This window comes from Colossoma macropomum, unplaced genomic scaffold, assembly GCF_904425465.1.
Source record: "Colossoma macropomum unplaced genomic scaffold, Colossoma_macropomum, whole genome shotgun sequence".
NCBI lineage: Eukaryota > Metazoa > Chordata > Actinopteri > Characiformes > Serrasalmidae > Colossoma > Colossoma macropomum.
The window spans coordinates 2,062,547-2,087,447 of record NW_023494802.1 but is presented as its reverse complement, the minus strand read 5'-3'; the positions used below and the strand labels follow the sequence as shown (position 1 = coordinate 2,087,447).

At 40.8% G+C, this 24,901-nt stretch overlaps 1 protein-coding gene across 5 annotated transcripts; it reads right to left on the bottom strand.

Annotated features, from left to right (window-relative positions):
* Positions 1 to 1,019: 1,019 nt before the first annotated feature.
* Positions 1,020 to 24,230, bottom strand: ncoa6 (nuclear receptor coactivator 6). Of its 5 annotated transcripts, none has more exons than XM_036592308.1 (16): positions 23,947 to 24,230; positions 17,382 to 17,683; positions 16,273 to 16,428; positions 13,385 to 13,504; positions 12,511 to 12,633; positions 11,583 to 12,404; positions 11,331 to 11,471; positions 9,753 to 11,193; positions 9,520 to 9,638; positions 5,275 to 8,727; positions 4,184 to 4,315; positions 3,980 to 4,027; positions 3,763 to 3,793; positions 3,325 to 3,366; positions 2,817 to 2,968; positions 1,020 to 1,477 (listed from the first exon to the last, which is right to left on the bottom strand). In XM_036592308.1, exons 2-16 carry the CDS (start codon positions 17,644 to 17,646, stop codon positions 1,425 to 1,427), a joined length of 7,098 nt encoding a protein of 2,365 aa, XP_036448201.1. In that variant the 5' UTR covers positions 17,647 to 17,683; positions 23,947 to 24,230; the 3' UTR covers positions 1,020 to 1,424. The 5 variants fall into 5 exon arrangements, with proteins under 5 accessions (XP_036448201.1, XP_036448203.1, XP_036448204.1 ...); XM_036592310.1 differs by having other exon boundaries at positions 13,391 to 13,504; positions 23,947 to 24,229; XM_036592311.1 differs by lacking the exon at positions 3,325 to 3,366.
* Positions 24,231 to 24,901: the final 671 nt, after the last annotated feature.

Sequence of the window (24,901 nt, the reverse complement as noted above, 5' to 3'; positions counted from 1 at the left end):
CTGATCTCCTCAGAAAAATCTCCTGAAAAATGAATAACTTGTATTTAATGGCTGGAAATGAAATAAATGAAGGGTGGTCAATGTGTTTGTTACATTATTTCCAAACCTCTCCTCGTGGCAGCCCAGTATTATCTGTGGTTATCATCCAACACCTGGTTTGGCTAATCAACATATTATGTTAAATCAAGTGTGCTGCTTATGGAATTTAATAAATCCATGTGATAACTGGGGGAATTGAGGAGAAACCTGGAACCATTGTTTTTCAAAGAATCTCACAAGATACTACATTTTTGAAAAAAAAATTTTTGTTTCTTGCATTTATGTTTATTTCCATATATCTAATAATAAATGGTGTTTTTTCAAGCAAATACATACTTGCAGCCAAGATAAATGGTTTTAAACAATGTGCTTAGGTGCCTATGACTTTTGCACAGTACTGTATATTTACAGTTATAAGCAAGTTTTCAACACCTAATTACATGTTTTTGTTGATTTTCTAAGTAAAAATAAGTTAACACACCCTCTAGAGAACACACTTATTTTTTTGTCTGCAAATTTTAGTGCACAATTTATCTATTTATAGGTTAATAAGGACAATACATATGAAACAATACAGTATTGAAGTACTGAACTTTTGTACAGGCCATGTTGGGTTTTATTTTCTCCCCAATTTGATAAATGTAGCTAAAATAATAACAAAAATAATAAATAATAATAAATAATAGTAATAAAGTAATTGTGCATTAAAATGTCCACAAGTATGTTTCTCTGCAGAGGATGTGTTGACTTATTTTCACTTAGAAAATCAACAACATGCAACTTTTGCGTACGACTACATGGTCCAAATTACATCACACATGGAAGAAGTGACTGCTTGTGGAATCAAGCTTTTATTTTTAAAATTCAGGTTCATAACTAGGATTGTTTGTGGGACGGGAGGGAGGGAGGGAGGGAGGGACTTTTACAGAAAAAAATATTTAGCTGCCCATAAAAAGAAAGAACGAAAGAAAGAACAGGGGTCAATGATTACACAAACAAAATTTACTCAAGTAACAGGGAAATGAGAAGTGCACACTCAATTACTGATCCATGTAAAGGGACAAGAGGAGTAGAAAATTTAATCCAATTCTGCAACATTATTATACAATCAACATGATAAGTCTATTATCAGTCTTCATGATTAATCCAGCATATAATAAAAACATGACACACACACACGCACACACACACACATACACACACCATACACACAGTTCTAAATAGTATTTCACGTAGCAGAGGACAAAAACATAATTAATATCTTTTTAAAAGCGTCTGTACACGGTTATCACACGCACAACATGATTAACAGGAGAAACAGCAGATAAAACAGGTCAAATAAGAAAAGCGAAATGTACAATTCACAGCTATGTTAAGCTTCATGATCACTTAGACTTCCTTCGCTTCGTCTGGGTGGGACTCGCTCCAGTGTTTGATTCTTAAAAGACAAGAAAACAGGAAATTAGTCATCAGTTACATAATAGGCAAGCATTTTTGGTCATGCAAAGAAACAAAGTGCTTCTCTTTCTCTGTACACAGTCTGAACAGTGCTATTCAGAATTTGCATATTTTTTCAACTAAAAGGGGGCATCACAGTTAGTTACTCAAAAACAAAACTCAAAAGCCCCTATTACCATTTTTTCCAGTTTTCATGACCCCAAATGTTCTTGATTTCCTCAAAGAACCACTGGGACTGTCACAATTAACTGTCACATATCTAACTATGATTAACAACTATACTATTACAGTACAAACCTAAAGTCATCAAATTGTCTCTCAGCTCCTGAGTCTCACTAATTACCAACTGGTAACAAAAATGACCTCAGATGATCTCAAATCAGCCAAGATTTTTCAGTGCTACCTTCCAAAAGGCACCAATCAGAAGTTAGAACTTTGGTAATATGCGTCTCAATAAAAAGTGTTTTCTGCTTCTTTGTTATGTACATTAATGTGCCTTAACCAACAAAAATTCACATTGTGTTTGTTGTGACGTAAACATACCACTGTGAAAGCTAACAACTGGAAAATAACTGAGATCAGCTCATACAACGATGGCGATTATGTGGTGTGTAACAGGCCTAAGAATCATATCGGCAAAGCCAAAAACATGCCCTGAAATGTATTATTTCGAAGGGTTATTAAGAAGGGACCTTTAAAAGGGACACACACCCCTTAAATAACATTTCCTTATAATTTATACTACTACTACTTACCACTACTACTACTACTAATAATAATAATATAATAAAACCATTTGGACTGTACTGTAAGGAGGCCTAAAAAGGACTTCTGTCATATTCAAAATGGTTTGATGCGAAATGCTTCATTGTAGAGAAACCCAATGACTGACAGTGGAGGTGACATGAACCAGGGGCAATATCAACACAAATATAGCCATTTTATTGACTATCCAAAACCACCAGTGAACCAACACATGAGATTTTATATGTAATGTTGATGATGGTAAAATAGTGATAAACCCGATAAAATATTCTTTGGGGGACTATTTTGCCCTACAACACCCTGCATGTACTATCAAACTATCAAAACAATGTCTCAGGCACCAGCCAACTTGTTAGCAACCATTTCAAGTAAAAACTTAGTAGACGTTTGGTTCCTATCACCATCACTGCAAACAATTTGGTAAGTTCCTCTAGAATTTAGCATTTCACATCAAACCACTTCGAATGACGTGATTACGTCTTAATAATGGAATGATGCAGAAATTTGAGCAAATACAAGAGGATCATGTGCACGCCATCCAGTTACATGCCTACCTGCAGCTTTTCCTGTGTTGGAAGAAGCTGACCCTGGCCTGGATGCCCTCTTTCTCTGGCCATTGTCAGACATTTCCTCCTCAGTGTCCTTCTCTGCCCGCGAGCTCCGTCGGCTGGGGCCTTTTGCCTTTTCAGCGGTGGCCCTTGTATCCCTGAAAGAGCAGACAGTCATGGGGCAAAGGGCAACAAATGAAATGGACAAATTTGTGAAGGGGCAATTACGTAAGCGGGGTCGTGGTACAGTATACATTGTAAATGCTTGTGTGGTATATTCCAGGTCTCTCTTAGGTATCACAGTCAAGATCCAACTCATCTTAAGTATCAGTGGTCCTATGATAGGATTATACTAGCACTATGGGCACTTTTACAACTGAGGAATTGGCGTTTGCTGTTTTTCCTCATCTACCACAGATAACGTCCGTCCTTTTCACGACCACATTTACTAAACCGGTCACGCTGCTCCGTGCACACACCGTGCAGGGAATCTACAGGTCTGGTATATACATACCTTGGGACTAAGTCGACGGGCGTCTTTCTTTTCTTTGCCCATCTGTTATAGAAGTGGAAAAACAGCGGTAAACTGCTTTGTTGCTGAACAACGTTTCTTTTCCTTAATCCCCAAATTTGAGTTGTGATTTGGTCAAAGAATGATCTCAATGATCGTGACACCAAAGTTAGTGATTCCCATGAAATCAGCTCATACCACTAAGCCAATAAAAGTGAGTAACTGAAAACAAAATACATTTAAATAATTGCATAATCAGCAATAATGATCAAGAATTACAAAAAGACAAGTTACAGAAACTATTAGACATTAGACATAAACACAAAGGTGAAATGTGGTTGTTAAATGTGAGAAAGCAAAAAGTGACAGATAATGCACATGACAACGAAAGGTTAACACTTCAGATATTTTAACTAGGATTAATTTGAAATTCTGTCTTACCCCTGCTCTGTCACAGAAGGAGCTGCCTCTCCTTAAAAAGGAAAAAATTGAAAAGGACAACAGATTACTGCCTTCTGATACCACAATTTCAGGTAAATTAAAGTGCTTAATCTTGTTTTGGTTTGTTTAGACGGTATAACATGCAATCAAATAAATGATTTATGCATCATGTAAATGTTGTGGAGACAGAACTGCTGAAACGTAAGACGGTGATTACCAGCTTGGTCACTCAAACGCTGTTCTTCCTGTGCAACTTCAGGCTGAGCTGTATTGACAGATTAATAACAAACCACTATTAAGAACAGAAATCGTTTAACATTCAAAATTAGCCTCAACAATTATGAAACAAATAGATAAAAACGAAAAGACATACACAAAAGCTTGCATGATACTATAAACATCTAACACAGTGGTTCCCAACCTGGTCCTAAAGGCCCCCCCAGATGGCCCACATTTTTCCTCCATCTCTGTGTGTTGTGATTTTGGTTGGAGGACCAGGGGGCAGAGGCGTGGGGGGTCCTGGGGACCAGGTTGGGAACCACTGGTCCAGCAGCTTGAACAACAAAAAAACAAAAATAAAAAATACAGGTTTACTAGGTGAGCCCTCAGAGGGGCAAGGGTCAAGCTGTTAATAAGCCATTTCAATAATCTAATATTTCAAAACCATATCACTTGATATATTTACACTGGGTTAAAGCTAACAAACTCCTGTACCTATTATATGTGACTGCTCATACTTCATTACTTTAATTTATAAACCGAATCTTACAGCCAGACATTCATAAAAAAATATTTGTGTTCAGACTTAGAAAAAAATGTTTTTACATTATAAAGTTTGCTTGATTAGCTAGTAGCCTAACTGACAATAACCTAGCTAAGGTGGAGGTGTTCTGAATGCAAAATCCGCTGCTCACATCCTGTTACGGCCTTAAACTTGGGTAACATAGGTGTGACATACTTCCGAGTAGCAAAAAAACTGTGCTAAATTGGGGCCTAAATCTGAGAACCTACTGATGCTAATTTTGACAATCAAACAGAGGTTCTTTAACCAATAACCTGCATTCACAGGAGAACTAAACTGTCACTGTAGGTTAGGTGTACAAGGTTAGCCTTCTATCTGTAGTTTGGTTTCTTTTAATTGGTTGCATAGACTTTAAGAGAGTGAGAGTGTTTAAGTGGGAATGCATAGTTGTGAAAGTTGTTTCAGCCTTGTGATTGGTAAAGGTAAAGCTTTCTCCAAGAAGAGGACGAAATGGCAAAGGCCACTTGGCTGCAGAAAAGTCACCAATTATTCCTAGGACCTTCATACATTCATATTATAGGCTAACATTAACCTAATTAGAAAGTAATCATAGACTTTGGTTTCCTGGGTTTTAACTGATACTTAAATTACAAAACATCTTACTTACAGTGACCTGTGTAACTTTACATGCAAACCTGTGCCTGAACACAGTCATACAGAACTTCTACAGGACCGTTTTAAGACATTTCAGTTGCCAAAAAAGTAAATACCTGGGAGACTTGGAGCATCTGCAGCAGGCCCCCCAGTTTGTGTTGGATCAGGCAAGCTTGTCTCTGTTACTGTAGTAGGCTGCTGTTCGACAGCTGGCAGTGGTGGTGATGACACTACTGAAGGGCCAGTGGGAGGAACAGAGGTTCCTGGGACAGAAGCAGGGGGAGGAAGTGCTGCTGCAGGCACAGTAGTGGGCGGTGGGGAACTAGTAACAGGACTGGCCAGAGGTACCATGGTAGGACTAGGAGTGGCTGCAGGAGGGTTAAGTGTAGGGATAGAAGAGGAAATTGCCATAGGAGAGGGAGAAGCTGTGGGTACTGGTGCTAATGGCTGAGATGCTACTGGTGCAACTGAGACTACTGTAGGAGAAGGCTGTGGGCAGGAAAGCATTTCAGTTGTTATCACACGGTTAGACACTTGAGGTGGTGCAATGTCTATGTTTTTTCCTGCCTGGGTTGTACTCTGCTGTTGCACGTGATGGGTGTCGCCACTTTGGGAGACAGAGGTCTTGCTCAAAACAGGCTGAAGTGCACTGCTCTTGGCAACAGCAGTTATTGGTGAGAGGGGACTCCTACGAGGAACAGATGTAGTACCTGGGCTAGAGCAAGCAGGTGGAGAAGCCAGAGGTTGCTGAAAAGATGGGGATGTGCGAGGAGATGAACTAGTTATGAGAGACTGTTGTCCAACAGGACTTGACTTTGAAGTAGGAGCATCAGAGGTACTCTCACACTTGAGAGTTCCAGGGCTTGGTTGCTGAGGAGGAAGCAGTGAACTGATAGGGGAAGCATGACTTGCGGACACTTGCACTTGAATTTGTTGAATCATGGTACGGCCTGGCTGATTTGTGGCTATGCTTACAGCAGGGGAATGCGTTGCCATAGAGGCAGATGCTGGAGCAGAGGCTGCAGCTGAAACAGAAGCAGGAGCAAGCTGAATATTTGCAGGCACTTGTATGGGCCGAACCATAGTGACAGGCTGAGACACCACATTGGTGCTTGATGGTACAGAGACAGAGGCAGTGGGGACTTGGAATATATTGAACACAGGTGTAATAAACTGTGCAGGTCGGTTCTGAGTGGGAGCTGACTGACGCACATCTGGGGGTCTTATGTTCTTACTGGGAACTGTAAGGACAGTGGAAACAATTGCTGGGGTCCCTGCAGATGCTGTGCTGGGTGCAGAACTAATGGGATTCGATGTTACAAAGACAGTTATCTGATTTTGAGGAGTGGGTCCTGATGAGGTGGGTCTTTGCAAGACAGTTTGTGACATACTTGCAATAGTTTTAGCGTTGGGATTTGGACTCACAGAAGGGTTGGGATGTGAGCCAGCATTTGTAGTGGTGCTAGAAAGCAAAGCTGGGTTTGGGCTGATACTCGATACAGCACAGGATGACTGAAGGCTTGTACTGCTATTTGGGACCAGTGAACCAATCTTAGGTTTCTGCTCAGGTTCACTCACAGGCAAAGGAAGACTACTATCAGTGTTCTGTGGGTTACTAGGATTACGCTGACTCTCTTGATCTCCTGAAAGTCGAGGGCTCTCTTTTTGCACCAGATCCCCGCCTGCTAGCTGAGCAATTTTGGGTGGTTTCATGGACAAGGATGGCAGACTTGTATTGTCCAATAACTGATTGAGGGATGTCGGGGCATCTCTGAAAGCTGGTGAAATTACAGAGCCAAGCTCTTGTTGTGGCATGTTAGGCAGCTGATGCATCTCTTCAGATGGTCTGTCAAGTACATTACTGGACTCCTGACTTTTCAGCTCCTGAGGTGGCACCCGTGGATTTGCCATTCTAAGCGCAGATGGATCTCTCGGTGCTTGGACTGTTTGACGCTGCTCTGGTTGTTGTACCTGCACCTGGCCATCCTTCATTGCATCAGAATTACCAGGGAGAGTTTGTAGAGGATTTAGACTCTGTTGAGAATCTGGAGTCCCAGCTGATGGCATAGATACAGTGGGACTTGACAGCACTGAAGAACTGGCCATTACAGTTTGGGGGCCTGCCATTTGTTGCTGATGTAGTGGAGAGGTCAGAGAGTTTTTAGTGCCCTTCTGCCTTCCAGGGCTTGGAGTGGCTGCTTTCCTATTTGAGGCAGGACTAGATCGCCGACTATTACTGGGACTAGCTCGCTTTGTCTGCCCCCCACCAGGCTGTTTTTCTTGCTTTCCACCTGTATTTGCTGTACTACCACCTGTTGTAAAACCCTGTTGGACATTATTATTGCCACTAGAGGTATTATTGTTAGCAAGAGAGGTTAGACTTGGTGGAGCCTGACCAATTGCTTTCAGAGTAGTTGGGTTTAGACCCTGCTGATCAAAACCTCGATTTTGATTGAGCTGTCGTGGTGGCAGAGGGATGTTAATCTTAGGGGGGAAAAGGCCAGCAATTGATGCATTCAGTCTCTCAGGAGATAGATTTATCTCTGAAGGCTCTGTGCTGGGTGGACGGTTGGTTGGAGTTAGTGGATGATGATATGGCCTAGGACTGGCACGGTTTGGTGTCTTAGGCCGGGAACTCTGGGAAGTTGAAGGAGCACTGGGAAAGTGAAGATTATGTGAGCTGGCCATTTGTGTTAGTTGTTGAGGCGGCTGCTGGGGACTCGCTCCTGGTTGCTGAGGCATTGATGAAGGCCCAGACTTCAACAAGTGTGTATTAGGACCTTGGCTGCCAACATTTTGCTGATTGCCATTCCCTGTTTGAGGTGCCATTTCAATTGATGCCCTGTCCTGCAAGTTAGGCACTCCTGATGTTTCCTCTGGTGGGATTCCTGAGTTTACCTGTCCAACATCTGGGTGGGGCATCCTTCTTGCTGTACCAGCCAACTGGGAGTTCACCATGGGCTGCATCCCTCTGGCTTTATCTGGAGAGGGTGGAACACCTCCATGTCCTTGCAGATTAATCATTACTGGCATGCTGCCTTGTTGTGACACAGGCATTCTCTGAGCAGGATCACTGGGATTGACAAGACCTCTTGGGGGGTGGCCACCTTGTTGAAGCGCAAGTCGATTCTTTGCTTGTTCCTGTTGCATCTTGAGCATCATCATCATGTGTTGCTGCTGCTGTTGTGATGGTGGCGTTTGTTGTTGTTGCTGTGGCTGTTGCTGTTGCTGCTGCTGCTGCTGTAGGTGCTGTGGTGGCTGTTGCTGGAGCTGCAACTGATGTGGATGAATTTGTCCTTGTTGCGTACCTTGTGGTGTTCCAGCTTGACTTGAAGGAATCTGCATGCCCTGCATATGTATCTGCTGCTGCTGCAATTGTTGCTGCTGCTGCATTTGTTGTTGTTGTTGTTGTTGTTGTTGTTGCTGTTGTTGCTGCTGCTGCTGTTGATGCATTTGTTGCTGCTGTAACTGTTTCTGCTGCATTTGCTGCATCTGTTGCTGCTGTTGGGCCATGAACTGAATTGGCATTTGCTGCAATACCCTTTGATCTCCTGACTGGCCAGAAAATCCTAAAATGGAAAAAAAAAAATCATAAAGTATTTCCAAGACCCATTGCACTTAGTAAGGACATCCACAAAGCCTTAATACAATATGCACTATATTGGAGCCAGCAGCTGTGTTTTAAAAGGCAATTTAATGGGAAAAATAATGGTTAAAGAGGACTCACAGTAGGCTACATTTAGCTGGTTTCAAATTCAACACAAACATTACAAATGAGCTTGATGTTCTCTGCAAGCACAAGACTATGTGCACTGTAAGATGTACTTCCCTCCTGAGTATCAATGGCTTAAAATAATAATAATTATAAAATAATAATATAATAATAATAATAATAATAATAGTAGTAGTAATAATAATGGTAAGAATGACCTGAGAACCCAAAGACACTGACAATTACAACGATACACAGAACACCAGAAGACACAAAAGAATACAAAAAAGTACAGAAAAAACGATAAAGACATAACAGAGAAGTTGGATTAAGTCTGGGGTAGGTTGTAGGCTAGGGAAAAGAGATTTGATTTAAATATGAAAAGAGAGAGTGCCTGACTTATTGTGGAAGAAAGTTATAAAGGAACAAATCTAGAAAATACTTGATAGCAGAAGTTATATAGGTTGGATAAACAACAGAGAATTCAGTTCAGGCAACAAATTCATGCAAAACAGCACCAATGAAACCAAGGGGACGATTCATGATGACAAGACACTTCAACCCTCAAGAAACTCATGTCATATGAAAACAGAAATATCATCACATTCTTAATGATCGGGAAGAAAATGTTATTTCTTTGTAATCTTACCTGGTCGATTAGTGAATTCAGGGAGTTTTGAGTTGGAAGAATCCAGGCCAACTCCTTGATCACTACTTATCCCTGGCAACTCTACATCATCCATTCCTTGTGAAACTGGATCTAGGCCACTACAGAAAGGAAGGAAAGATAGGACTTGTGACAAACGACTTGAAAAGATACACAGCCTGTAAAATTAAATATTCTATGAAACTGTATCTGTGAACAAAACACAGCGCCCTTACCCAAGACCTTCAACGGATTGCTGTCCTTCTACTTTGGGTTTCTTCTTACGAGGCGGTTTCTTCTTTTTAGGTTTGGCCTGGTTAACACCAGCCCCACCTGCTCCCTGTTTTCCACCTTGCCCAAACTGACTAGCAGAAATGTCACTCTGGAGAAGGTTAACTAATAATGGGCTAGTCAGAGTTACATCCTTACTCACTGGAAAACCACCCGTTTGCCCACAGGGTCCACCCATTGGCATCTGGCCACCAAACTGAGGATTAAAGGGCATGCCATGACCAGGAAAATGGCCATTGCCCACCTGCATATGTTGAGGTCCTCCCATCATGCCCTGCTGCTGCTGGATTTGCATGTCAGGAAGCATCTGTTGTTGATTTATGTCTCCAGTGTTACCACTGCCATCTCCCAGCTGATGTGGATGTTGCTGGCCAGCTTGCTGCTGTTGCTGCTGCTGCTGTAACTGTTGCATCACATGTTGTTGCTGCTGCTGCTGTTGATGCTGCTGCTGCTGTTTCTGCTGAAGCTGCTGCTGTTGAAGCTGCTGTTGCACCAAATGATGTCCTGGTAGTCGCATGTGAGGGCCATGCATGCCTAATGCTTGGTTGGGATTACCATTAATTGGGATCTGCTGGGACTGTTGAGCCATTTGCGGATGCTGCTGTTGTAGCTGTTGCTGTTGTTGTGGCTGTTGGTGTTGCAGTTGTAGCTGCTGCTGCTGTTGCTGCTGCTGCTGCAACTGCTGTTGCTGTAATTGCTGCTGTTGTTGTAGCTGAGCCATCTGCTGCTGTTGTTGCGGGGTCAGTTGCTGCGACTGAAATTGCACCATGTTGCCTTGCAAATTAGGTGATGGGCCTCGCATCATCTGACCCTGCATGACTCCTGGTTGGCCTTTTGGCCCAAAGGCCTGTTTGTTACCTTGCATCTGGCTGGCTACCATCTGTTCCATCATAGCATTTTGTTGTTGCTGCTGTGATGCCTGCTGCTGCTGTTGTTGATGCTGTTGCTGCTGCTGTTGTTGGTGCTGTTGCTGCTGCTGTTGCTGTTGTTGTTGCGGTTGCTGTTGCTGCTGTTGCAGCAGTAATGCCTGGTGCCCCTGTCCCCCACTAAGCTGGCCCTGGTTCTGCATCATTCCTTGCCCCTGTGGAGGCATCATTTGTTTAGGAGGGGTCATCCCTCGCTGTCCTGGATTCATGGGTCTGGACAGTACAGTCTGACCCCCTGCTTGGCCTTGCACCATTTGACTTTGAGAGGAGGCTACAGGCTGTGTTTGAAGCTGGGACTGAATGGCCATCATTTGGGTATTCAAGCCTGTCTGAGGCTGTCCCATACTGCCACCTGAGGTAGCAGGAGGCTGGGGAGCCATTCCACTGTGATGGCCAATTACACTAGTTTGAAGGGAACTGGGCTGCATGTGGTTTGGTGCCGAGACTTGAGGTTGAGCACCTACAACAAATGAAAATGATATTCAATTGAATGATATCTGAAAAAGTCACTTTGTTCTTACAACTGACATGTAACACAAAATGTCAACTGCTCAAATGATCTATCAAAATATCATGCAATCCATACAAACACCGTACCCGGGTGTGCCATGCTCTGAGTGTTCTGCAGCTGAGGCGTGCTGCCTGTGGGTGTTCCTGCTCCACTAGCTGTAACTCCTTGTGCAAAGTTCTGACTCACAGGAACATTTGGGAACCCCATCGGCATTCGTTTTGCCATACCTTTAAAATAAATAATAACACTTATTTCTGTACAGTATTTTTGTGCATACTCAAGGCCTAACTCAAGAAGTACTCATATACAATTTTAATAAACTATTACAGGAAGCATACCTCCCATCCCTCCTTGGGGAACCTGCACATGCTGCTGCATGCCTATAAAGCCCGGCTGAACGTTACCCTGCTGTCCCAGCACAGCCCTGCCTGGGGATCCAACTCCCTGTGGAAATCCCTGTGGAGTTGTGGGACGTGGACCTAGCTGACCTTGGCCCTGTCCCATCATGGGGGGTGTACCAGGTGAGCCTTGCTGGAATGGTGAAGATGAGGATCCAGGGGACTTGGCAGCAAGGCTGCTCTGTGCAGCAGACACAGGAGGCAGAGGAGGAGGTGGCCTTGGTCCAACCACTCCTGCCACTCCCTGTGGACCTTTGGGTTGAGGGGCTGCAAATTGGTTTGCCCCTGCTGGCTGCGGCTGTTGCTGTAATTGTTGCTGAGTCAGGGCGTTGAAAACCTGCCCTGCCTGCTGGCTGCCATAAGGATATGGAGGTGGTGGATGATTTGGTGTCTGTACAGATGCTAAGGAGGGAGGACGCTGCCCCATTTGAGCCTGTGGAGAACCTTTTCTCCAATTTGGAGCCATTGTGCCCTGAGCAGGTGATGGCTGGACACCAGGGTTCCAGCCAGCAGGGCCAGGCATCTGGTTAGCAGGGTTGAAGGGACCACGAGCACCACCTAGTTGTGCTAGCTGAGCCTGTTGTTGCTGGTGCTGCTGAAGTTGCTGCAAGGCTGCTGGATTGAGTTGACGGTTTGCTTGCATGCCCTGCATGTGATGACCTTGTGGGCCCATTGAGTTGGGGGGGCCATGGGGTGCCTGTGGATGCTGGAGCTGTTGCTGCTGTTGCAAAGCTAGGCCTGACAGCATGGGATCCATTGAGTCTATACAAAAAAACAAAAAAAAACACAGAAAAGATTAAACTGAAGAGCTTTGTCTGGCACATTTGTGGTTAGAGGTGAAAGGTGAAACTGCCATTTACAAGCTCACCCGTCTGTGTGGGTGGCCTTAGCATTCTCGGGTGCATCTGTCCACTATTGCCTGGCCCCATTCCCTGTGCAGCTATGGCAGGTCCAGGCGGCACCATTGCGGGGTTGTTCATCCGTATTCCACCTACAAGGACGTTTAAAACCACAATGGCCTTTATACAGTTATACGACTTTAGTACACAAAACATTGTACAGTATTATGCTCATGCCACCTCAATATTGCTTATTAACAACTTTTCAGGTCCCAACCTGTGCAGGCCTTAAACAGCAAAAACATCTAAATTTTATCCACATGTACCACTACAATAAGTTTCTTCCTCTTTGAACAAACTCAAGATATGCATAAGCCCACTTATACACATGATTACTATCTATCTAAAGACATGATCACACATTAAAACAGTTATCTGATCTTTTGCTAACTGAATCCTTCCAACCTTGAAATTTTATGGGTCATTCCTATGTTGAATTTGGTCAGATAAAGCAATGTCTTCCTACTTAGATACAAGTGTTCCAAACTATTCCAAAATCATAGGAACCAAGTAAAGCATGTCTTTATGAGGTTTGTGGTTGAATTTTAATAACAATAATTTCTGTCAAGTCTGTCATTGACAAGCTAGGCTAAACGTTCACTGTAGCCTGTACTTTGGTGTAACACCATAATTTAGGTAGCCTTGATGAAATCAGAGCTTACTCTGCAAAGTTGTATTTGATTGGAGTGTTTTGTTAAAAGAATGTACTAGTCTACTATCATAGAGCAGTGATAAACAAAAAAAAAATAAAAGCAGAAAAACACATCCAGTGTGGAGCTGAACAAAGGGTAAATTCAAAAAGTATAAAACTGTATTTTATTTGTTAAATTTTTGTGAAATTACCAGGACCTTGTTGCATGGGGAAGCCAACATCCATTCTCTGGCCAGGAGCCCCAATGGGCCCATTCACCCTGACTTCTTGACCTCTGTTCTGCCCAACTGCAACATTAATGGGTCCTTCACCTATGGCAACACATTTTAAAAACTTTCCATTATACGCATTTAGATCAAAATGTCTTTAAGATAACAAATACATGCATTAAAACAGGTGTGTCCAAAGTTTTGAAAGTGTAAAAATACATGCATAACTTAAAAGGTTCTATACCCATTAAAGGTGTACATTCAAGCCAAGAAACTATATTCACTAGGGGTGGGAATCTTTAGGCACCTCACGATTCGATTCGATTACGATTCAGAGGGCTGCGATGCGATTATATGAAACGATTATCGATGCATCTCGATGCATCTTTTTTCTCTATACATGATTTCTATCTTCCTACTGTCTGAGGACTTGGTAGTTTTAAAGCAAAGTATTTGTAATGATCCATAATGTAAATGCATTACGGATCATTACAAATACTTTGCTTTAATTATGTAAAATATCTTTTATTAATAAATCAAATGGAAGTGATGTGGCAAGTGAACTAGAAGGCTCTCATTCAGAGACTGAGACATACTGGGCATTAAATGTTGTGGCTCCCAAGGTGGTTTGACTTCATTGAAAGGCAAAATGGCTCTTCTTATCATTTGTGTTGTGACTCCTGACCTAACCTGGCTTTTAATGCAGAGGGAGCCGGTCGGATTTCTCGCTCCTCCAGTAGTGTTTTTGTTATGTGCCATGTGTTATGTGTTCCGTCAACATTACGTTATAAATTAAATATTTAGAAAATCGATTTTTGACGTTGAATGAATCGATTCAGAATCGTACACGTCCGCATCGCGATGCATTTAAGAATCGAGTTTTTCCCGCACCCCTAATATTCACTATATTCAACTATATTCTTGAGAAACATACCGAGCAGAACCGTTCACAGAAGAAGTAAAAGGAACAAGACCTATGCAACCCAGTTTCAATCCTGGCAGCCACATTTTTGTGTTTTCCCTACTCGAGTTGACTCCTGTCAATCGCCACTAGTTTCCATCTACTGCAACTGTCAGTCAAGTTGGATGACTTAAATGTCTAAAGACTCGCCATCCATGGCTTTTACATGCAAAAGTAATTATATTTGTCTTGCAACGATTTGTTTTAATGATTTAGTGTATTGTTTGTCCATAACCTGAATCAGCCCTGAAATGCTGTCTGGCATTAGAGCATTTTGTAGCAGTGCCTGCTGTTGTACTTGTTAAACTGATAAAGCCCTAAATGGAGATTTTAATGTTGTGTTTACACCAGTTATTGCAAACAAAAAAAAAGACAACACATAGCAACAGTACCAGCAGCCTTCAGGCCCCTTCACGTGGTTAAGCTTTAGCCATTTTATTATTCTAACAAAAAGTGTTTTAATGACTGTAAACTCACAATTTATTAAACCAACAGCAGAAACTACCAAACCATAATGAGAACAAAGTTATCTTCTAACAGAGAACCATGATTCCGACCAGAAAGCATGTTTATTTGGTCCAGTTTAAGCAGGCACGCTGCAAACATGCTCAGGCAGTGCTGGTGGTAAGGGAAAGCAACCTGGCTATGGCCCAACTCCTGACCCAATGACAGGAACTGTCAATCAATGATGGCTAGAGGGTGTGATCGAACAACAGTTGCACACCTGACCCAGCCAACGATGAGCTAGTTAATTAGTTAATAAACTGAATCGGGTGAGCTACATGAGACAAAGCACAAAAAAGTGCAGGTGTGGGGTAGCTAGGACTGGGATTGGGAACCCTTGCGATAAATGCCTCTAAAAGCTACTTCACAAAAAAAAAAAAAAATTCTACTGCACATAATGGTTACGAATATGTTGACTAAGACATTGTTTTATAGTAGTTGTGTAATAAAGTTTTAGTCTAAAATATTTGTCAGATACACACACCATGCCCTTTATTAGGAACATTGTTTCTACACTCACAGTCCATTTTATCCATTCCACGTACCATATAGGTGCACTCTGCAGTTCTACAATTACTGTAGTCCATCTGTTTCTCTGTATATTTTGTTACCTCGTTCTTCAATGGTCAAGCAGGTATTATTTGGGTGGTGGATCATTCTCAGCACTGCAGTGACACTGACGTGGTGGTGGCATGTTAGTGTGTGTTGCGCTGGTGCAAGTGGATCAGACACAGCAGTGCTGCTGGAGTTTTTAAACACCTCAGTGTCGCTGCTAGACTGAGAATAGTCCACCAACAGCATCCTGTGACCACTGACGAGGGGCTAGAGGATGACGAGCACAAACAGAGCAGCAACAGATGAGCTATCGTCTCTGATTTTACACTTACAAAGTGGATCAACATGATATGAGTCTATAATAGAGTGGACTATAACTGAGTAAAATGGTCCTGTGAGGTTCCTGACCATTGAAGAACAGGGTGAAAGGGGTGCTAACCAAGTATATACAGAGAAACAGATGGACTACAGACTGTAATTGTAGAACTACAAAGTGCACGTATAAGGTAAGTGGAGCTCATAAAATGGACAATTAGTGTGGAAACAAGGAGATGTTACTACTAAAGTTACCTACTAAAGTGCTCAGTAAGTGTACCTGCATCAGCATCCAATAAAAATCTTACCATTATTTTACCAATACCCGCCTTACATATAAAAACTTGCGTAGGTTCACACACATTACAACAAATAACTTCTGCTGTATACATCACAACTCCTGGTTATTATCACCACTTGAGTCGTTTTTCCATACTGCATCGTTTCAGATCAAACCACTCTGAATGATTTTGATTACATCTCAACAAATAAACTATGCAAAACTTAATCAGCCCTGGCAGATAATGTTGCACACCTTCTATCTGCACTGAGAGGATTCCCAGGTCCCGGAGCTGCTGCTGGTTGTTTTGAGCCAAGAGGCGGAGTCGCTCAGCAGCTTCTCTGGGGATGCTGAAGGTGACTCTCACGCTGTTCCATGGTTCCACTCGCTGGGGTGCCAGCTTCTCAGGACCTTTACCAAACATACAGAGCATCATGAACGGAGCAAGTAGAGTCAGAGTCACAGGACACTATCCGGGCATTCATTCAAAGTGCTTTACAAATGAAAAAATACAAACATAACAAATATCAAAATTTAACTACATGTAGGAAAACAGAAATTAAAAACATAATTAAAATACGATTATAACCAAGAGATTTAAAACAGAAGAAGTTAAAAATCAAATTTAAAATTTAATTAGGAGAATTAAATAAGGAAAGGGATTGCCTAGAGGTGTAAAAATGCATGTGATGCACAGATCTGAAGGTGGCAATTTAACTGCATAGCTTTTGGAATGTTACATTTAATTACAATCAAAAAATATTCATATAGAATGCACTCAATTTTTGGCTACAATAAAAAAAAATATTTTTTTCACATTTTTCAACTATGAAAAAAAAAAACTTGGTACATGGCATATTGTTTTTACTGTCTATATTCCACTACTGTGTAAATAGTTCCTCCAGTCAGGTTGGTACTCTGTGTTTTTTGGGAATAATTCTAAACCTTACCAAAAAAAATCTAAAGCAAATCATTGTGAAATGTAGAATTCCAGGATGAAAAACTCATAATCATACTGAATTGTCATTATGTCAGATTTACACCCTGGTATAAACATAATGAATAAAGGGACAAAATAAAAACAAAAAAAAAAACCTCAAATATGACATTTTCTGCCAATTTTAGTGCTATTGGGTTCTATTTATAAATAATAAAACATAAAATGTACCAAAATGTTTAATTTATTTTTTCCCAATATATTAAATTGAACAAATAAGCAGTAATTGTGCATTAAAATTGTGCACAAGTGTGTTTTCCAAAGAGAATATGTTTATTTTCACTCAGAAAATCAATAAAACATGTCATGTAATTTTGCATACAACTGTAACCATACTGTGATTTTAAGCCATTCAAAGTACCCTCACCCAATGAAAGCATCAGGGGCATCCCATTCAAGATGGTGTCAAGCTTCTCCTGAAAGTCAGAGTCATTCAGGTTTCCCTTAAAAGCCACAAAGATGGTGGTGGTTTCCTCTCCCTCTGGATTTGGAGACTGAACTCGGCTGCTATTGCCATGATTACTGCAGACGTCATCTCCATCCTCCAATCCGGAGTCGTACTCAGTGGTTAAAAGGGTCCCAGGAGACTCTGTACACCACGAGAGCTCAGACGGGTTGGGCTGCTGTGCCATGGCCCTTACGAAAAGAGCTGTATGGTCTCTTGCAGCTCTGTGAGAATAAGAAACAAAAGGCTTTTTAGAAAAAGAACAAAAAAGGCTTTGTACTGCATTTTTATAATTTGGCAATTAAACAATTTAAATTGAAATTTAAATATTGTACATTTTTCTAGCACTTGAACTGTGTTTTGATTGGCTGCTCTGTACTGTGTCTCATTAAAAAAGCAATCCAGGCTGAAACACTCCTTGTAACTTCAATGTGTATGGGCTGCTGTAGGCTGACTACACACTTAAAAAAGATGGTTCTTCGAGGGTTCTTAGTAAAGAAAATGGTTCTATATAGAGCATCGAGAAAGGGTTCTTCAGATTGCTGGAGAATGTGTTTCCCATGGTTCTATATGGAACCTTTTTGAAAAATGTTCTATATACTAGCAAAAAGTTCTTTTATTGTTACAGGTTTGATATTGTAACAATAGAAGATCGCTTTTCAAAAAGGTTCGAGCACATTCTTCATCATCTGAAGAACCATTTGTCACCATGAGAACTTTAATTAGGACTGAATTTAGAACCGTAGAGATCACAGAACAACAGTTTCAAAGTTCATAATTATGATCCTGATAAGAAATCACTGTTATAAAAGTATTCTAACCAGACAAAATTTCCTAAGTAGTGTCCCAACTTCTCTTTTGTTTCTATTGCTTTTGGGCAGCTGTGACAGGCAGCATAAGCTCACTATAAACAGCATGACGACAGTTTATTTACATATTTTGCAAACAGTGCTTTCGCTTGTGCTCTTTAAACTGCAGTTCTAAAATCTGGACGCTGCAGACATGTTCCCGTATTACCTTTGTGTGTCAATGTTCATGAAAACATGTAATTAAAAATATTGCAGTGATGGTGGTGAATAAAGAAGAGAATCAGCTGAATGTGTGTCTGTTCAGTAGGAGGAATAACGTTAGTGCGGCTCACATGATGACTGAGGCTCCATTCCATTTTACCCCTCGGCCCTACCACTTAGCCCGAGGTAGGGCGAAGTGTTGGGGCCCTCCAAACAGAGGTTTTTCAGAGGCACACTCCAAATGGAAAGAAGGCTGCGCAAGCAACCAAAGAAACCCACAAATGTGAGTATTTTCTAAGTTAAAAAATTAGGATAACAATTGTATTATCTTACTTTAATGTCATTTCAATGTATTATGGTTCTTTTTCTACAACAAGCATAAAAATATTGCTAGTAGTATGCCGATGTCTCGGTACCTAGCTGGCTTAATTTGAGAAAGAAGATATATTAAATAAGATAAAATAAAAGTTTGGACATGAGATGGGATGTGTGGAGTCAATACAACTTAATAAAAATAACTTCAATGGATTATGGTACAGTTATGTTCCCTGACTAAAGGTACTGAGATGTACCCTTGAGGGTTTCACCCCACTGAAAAGAGGGGTACTGCCCCAGTGACAGTTTTGTACCTTTTTTCTGAGAGTGTAAGGACTTTGGTAATAGTAAGTCTAACTCACTTTCATTTTTTAACATTACTTTGATTACATGTTTATGTTTCATAACAATTGATCATCGACTTCAGTTGAGTAGTTCAGACTTTTGTAACATAAGATAAAGTTCCTAAATTAAGATTAAGAATTTACTTCTGTAATACACACTTGTGAAAAATCTTATCTTGACTTTGCCAGATCTTAAATTAGAAGTACACTTGGTAATAATTTTCAGTAATACAGCCCATGGATTAATTATTTATGTATGTATGTATGTATGTATGTATGTATTTATTTACTTAATTATTTATGTATTTTTTAAATGGTGACTCTCCATTCAGAATGCTAGTCCAGAACTAGGCTTATTTCCTGTCCAGGAAACCAACCCTTTAAGACCTCTTAAAAAACAGATAAGACTTCTCAACATTGATGACCTTAATTATGAATAGAAAACTACTGAGATGATTAACAAATAGCACCAATTACTGAAGACATAAACTATGCCAAATACTACAGTGACCATGACAGAAACCAGGGATGTCAACAACACAAATATAGCCGTTTTATGCGCGATCCAAAACCACCAGTGAACCTACATGTGTCATCTGAATGTTTCTATGCAATGTTATTATGATAAAATAGTGTTAGATCCGTAAGAATAAGTTTATATTATGTTTAGATTATGTTGCCTCACACACCTTGCATGGACCCCCCAACCATAAATGGCTTTAAAAATACAGTGCAAAATCTTACTAAAACTCTTTGTAAAATAATGTTTCAGAAAGCTTTTTCATAAAATTTTCATGTCAATATCTTTGACTTCTTTTCAGACATTTGGTTCCCATCACTACCACTGTAAACAATCGTGAAGAAAATGAAAGTTTCTCTAGAATGGAGCATTTCACACCAAACCACTCTGAATGACTTAATCATTTCATTATGCAGAATTTTTTGAAAAATCGGAGGACTTTCCATTCAAAATTAGTAAAGGTACTCAGTATTGCAATGGAAAAAGTGTCATCACTGCATCCCCAACAATTACTAATGATTCATATATCAAAACAAAAGACTATGGAAAAAAAGTACATCCATATGCAAACAGTAATGTGAAATACAAGCAGGTAAAAACAATACAGAAATAAGACAGGATTCACCGAGACTCTTAATTTTCATCTCTGACTGTTGTTTCCATGAAAGACAGTACATTAAAGTCTACAGTTTTAAATCTGATAACCTATTTTGAATGTAATCTTTCAATTTGTCGATACTGTACTGAAATTGCTACATGCCTGTAGTAAAGCAACATGAACAAACTCAACGTAAATAAAAGACACCATCACACAACCAACTATGAATGTAAATTTCTTTCTTGCCAGGACATAATTTACAAACTGGGTCCCTAAACAAGTCAAACCTGTTCTAACCATCAGTTCCACAGAAAGAAATGTAGCTGAGCACATACAAATTTGGGGCTCTTGCTCTAGTAGTGCATAAATAAAACAAATGGCTGCTCAGCAACAGGTTAAAAAAAAAAACAAAAAAAAACCCCACAATACTAGCTTACTGCTTTACTGCAATCCTCACTTACATCTGCCATTGAGCAAATGTAGGAAATTATTTACTCAAATTTCATTTTTATATATTGCCGCTGTCCAATGCTGCCCACACTGAAAGTAAAGGACGTTTTTGCCCTCTCCTGTGAAGTGACTATCACTATTTTTTTTCACTATTTTACTATTACTATTTTTTCTTTCGACAGTAACGGTATCCTGTCTTATTGTTTTAAATGGCATTTTTTTTTTCCTTCCTGTCTTAACTATTATAACCAATTGCCTATTTATCAGTTTGGAACACTAAAGAGAGGAACACTAAAGAATATGCTATACAACTTGCCCTAACTTCAAGTACACCAATAATTTTGTGATTTATATGTTCTATAGTGTTCTTTGTAAAATAAAAATTTGAGTTTTGTTACGATAGTAGCATAATGAGAACGCAACAGGACCAGAACGAGACCATGGACGTTCATCTCACGGTTTTGATCTAGGTTTCAGAATTGTTACACTCCTATTTAAAATACGTACAATAAAATGCATTTAATGTACATACACTCACTGAGCACTCTATTGCGAACAATGCGCTAATACTGGGAAGCGCCTCCTTTTGCTCTCAAAACAGCCTCAATTCTTCATGGCATGGTTTTCACAACATGGATGTTGGAAACATTTCTTTGAAATTCTGGTCCATGTTGACATGATTGCATCTTGTAATTCCTGCAGATTTCTCATGTGCACTTTCATGCTGCGAATCTCCCGTTGCACCACATCACGAAAGTGTTCTATTAGATTCAGATCTGGTGGCTGGGAAGGTTACTGAAGAACACCGAACTCACTGTCCTATTCATGAAACCAACTTTTGTTTTGTGACATGGTGCATTATCACACTGGAAGTAGTCAGTAGAAGATGGTGAAATGTGTCCATGAAGGGATGTATATTCTCAGTAACAACACTCAAATAGGATGTAGCATTCAAGGGATGGCTGACTGGTATTCAGACCCAAAGTGTGCCAAGAAAACATCCCCCACATCCCCCGTTACACCACCTCCACCAGCCTGGGCTGCTGACACAGGGCTGGTTGGGTCCATGGATTCATGCGGCTGGTACCAAATTCTGACCCAACCATCTGTATGCCCAAGCAGGAATAAAGATTCATCAGACCAGTGTATATTTTTTCCAGTCTCCATCTGTCCAGCCTACAGCCACTGCAGCCTCAGCTTTCGACTCTTGGCTGACAGAAGTGGAACCCGACGTGGTCTTCCGCTGTTGTAGCCCATCCACCTGAAGGTTTGACATGTTGCATATTCTGAGATTCTTTTCTGCTCTCCACAGTTGTACAGAGTGGTTATCTGAGTTACTGTAGCCTTTCTGTCATCTCAAACCAGTCTGGCCATTCTCTACTGCTCTCTCACCAACAAGGTGTTTCCATCCACAGCTCCACCATGACTGGATGTTTTTTTCATTACTGCACCATCCTGAGTAACTCCTGTTCTAAAGGTTGAAGTGAACAATATCTGAAGCTGTTGACCCATACCTGCATGCTTTTATGCACTGCACTGCTACCACATGATTGGCTGATTAAATAACTGCATAAGAGCAGGTGTATAGATGTTCCTAATAAAGCGCTCAGTGAGTATACATATTGCTAATATATTGCTATATGAAACAAAATTATCATCTATATTGTGAAAACTCTCCAACTGGTTATCAATAATTCTAATAAGTGATATCAACCTCTTCCCAAAAAGGGAACTGCAAAGAGGGAACCAGGTGGCGGCCACATTCAAAATGGTGCAATAGTTGTACGTCATATGTCAGAAAGTATCTAGACTCTTCTAATTTCTAATTAGTGAATTCAGCTACTTCATGGAGCAGCTGCACATGGGCCTAAGGTCACCATGCCCAATGCCAAGTGTGGGCTAGAGGGGTATAAAGCCCCCCAAAACTGGGCTGTGGAGCAGTGGAACAGTGGAACTGCATTCTCTGGAGTGACGGTGCTCCATCCAATACCTTTGGGATGAGTTGGAGTGATCCATAACTGATTATCCAACATCAACACCCGACCTCACTAATGCTCCTGTGGCTGAATGTAATCAAATCCTCACTGCAATGTTCCAAGATCTAGTGTAAAGCCCTCCCAGAAGAGATTAATACCCTTTATTTTAGAACACTGGAGAAGCAGGTGTCTATAAACTTTAGGACACACAGTGTATCTGTCAGAAGACTTCACAACTAAACTAGTCACTTTATAGCACAGGACAACACAGTTTTGGGTTTATTTTATCAGGGGCAGCATCAACCTCATCAGCAGTAGTGTTTGAGGTTTAAACGAGGTTAGCTAAGGATTTATTTAAGGGGAATTCCACAGATTTAGATTTAAGTTTTAGAATAATTAATTTCATTATTATGTAAATAAAGTGATTCAGGGTGTTTTTGTGCTAGATGCTTCACTCTAAATACACTTAGTGGTGGTGATTTTGCCACACAACACCACGCTATTGTTATGATGTCAAGCTTGTAGCTACACAATAGAAGAATCCTTTCTGATGGTTTCCAAAAACCTCTATACAGAACCATATACAACACATTCTCCATCCATCTGAAGAACCATTTCACCATGCAAAGCACCATTTAAGCATGCAAAAAGTTCTATATATACACATGGTTCTAAACAGAACCATTGTCTTTACTAAAAAACCCCTGAAGAATCATCTTTTCTTAGAGTGCTGCTGGCTATTTTAGTGGCTTCAAATATTATAAATAAGCAACTTTCTAACGAGGCTGAAACTGGCTTCCTATTCGCCAGCTTCTTGTTCGAAATTTTCCGTTCCACCTTAAATGGTGCAACACTCGCGTTCTGGCTCCTGAAGCGCCAGAATGTAACTGTTGCACCATTTAAGGTGGAACGGAAAAATTCGAACAAGAAGCTGGCGAATTAGAAGCCGACTCAAACTTCGTAGTTTTCTAGCTGCTATTCATTCGTTGGTGTCAGGACGCACATTTCCTTGTTACCTTTAACTACGCGTTAGTCAGAGAGGTTAGCTACGCATTTTATATATGAGAGAAACGAATTTACGCCCCGCTAGCTAGCTAAACAAATAGCATCGAAGGCTAAAATGCTAACCGTTCGGCCACTGAAGCGGCTAACAGAGTTAGCTTCAGGTTAGCTTAGCTAGAAATGTTTTACAAGACTTTTAATCCTTCATTGCGTCATATGTGCATTCTCGAAACAGATCGTACCGAAAATAAGATGCAAAAGAGCTCTTTTACCTCGTTCAGTCCATTTGAAAATAAATCCAAATTGTTCGTTCTTCTGTTTTTAGTCAGCTAGCGCGTCTGCCGAGCGCGTAGCCAAGCGATTCCCCTCAAACCGAGTGTACGTGTATTCACAAAGACAAATACGCTAGCGCCCGGCGTTTGCACTCAAACGGTATTGCGGTATATGCTGCGTGGCCACACCAGAAACAGGTCGTATCTTGGGAAGACTGCGTAGGAATATCGATCCTGCGTAGTGCAAGGGAATCCCATTGGCTGTGGATCGTTCAGCGACCTCATTTCGTGAAAGCCGTCCGAGTTACGTATATTTCGCAAAGATCTGCGCGGGCGGCGTTCCGTTTGCACTTCTGCCACTTGCACTTCTGTGCACCCCCATAGTAGCTACAGCAGCTAGTGCACACTAGTAAGAACACTAGCTAGTGTAAAGCTACCAGCCCAACAGTACTAATTTCCTCAATGTCATAGTAAATAGTTAAGATGTAAACAAAGTCATTCAGAGCGGTTTGGTGTGAAATGCTCCAATCTAAGGAAACTTACAGTGTCAGAATTGTTCAAGGTGGCGATGATAAGAACCAGATGCCTGAAGAGTTTAAAGGGAAATTCCACTGATTTTTCAAAATGTCTAGATGTAAACAAACTGCTCCCTTTGCAGATATGAAGGGCTCATTCTAAGCTAACGAAAACACAATGATTCGTAGTTACAGGTGATTACACACTAGTGAAACATGGTTTTGTATACGATATTCCATTTCTGTTCAAATATTCTGCTAAATATTACACACTGCACCTTTAAAATAACTGAACACACATGTGCACATAGGCCTACATGATATATGTACCTCTCAGTTTCTCTCCTTTCAAGAATAGTTCCTTTCATTTAGAAGATTTTCTTCTGTATTGTCCTTACCATGAGGATTCTTCCCTCTGTTTAATAAAAACTCTGAAGCAC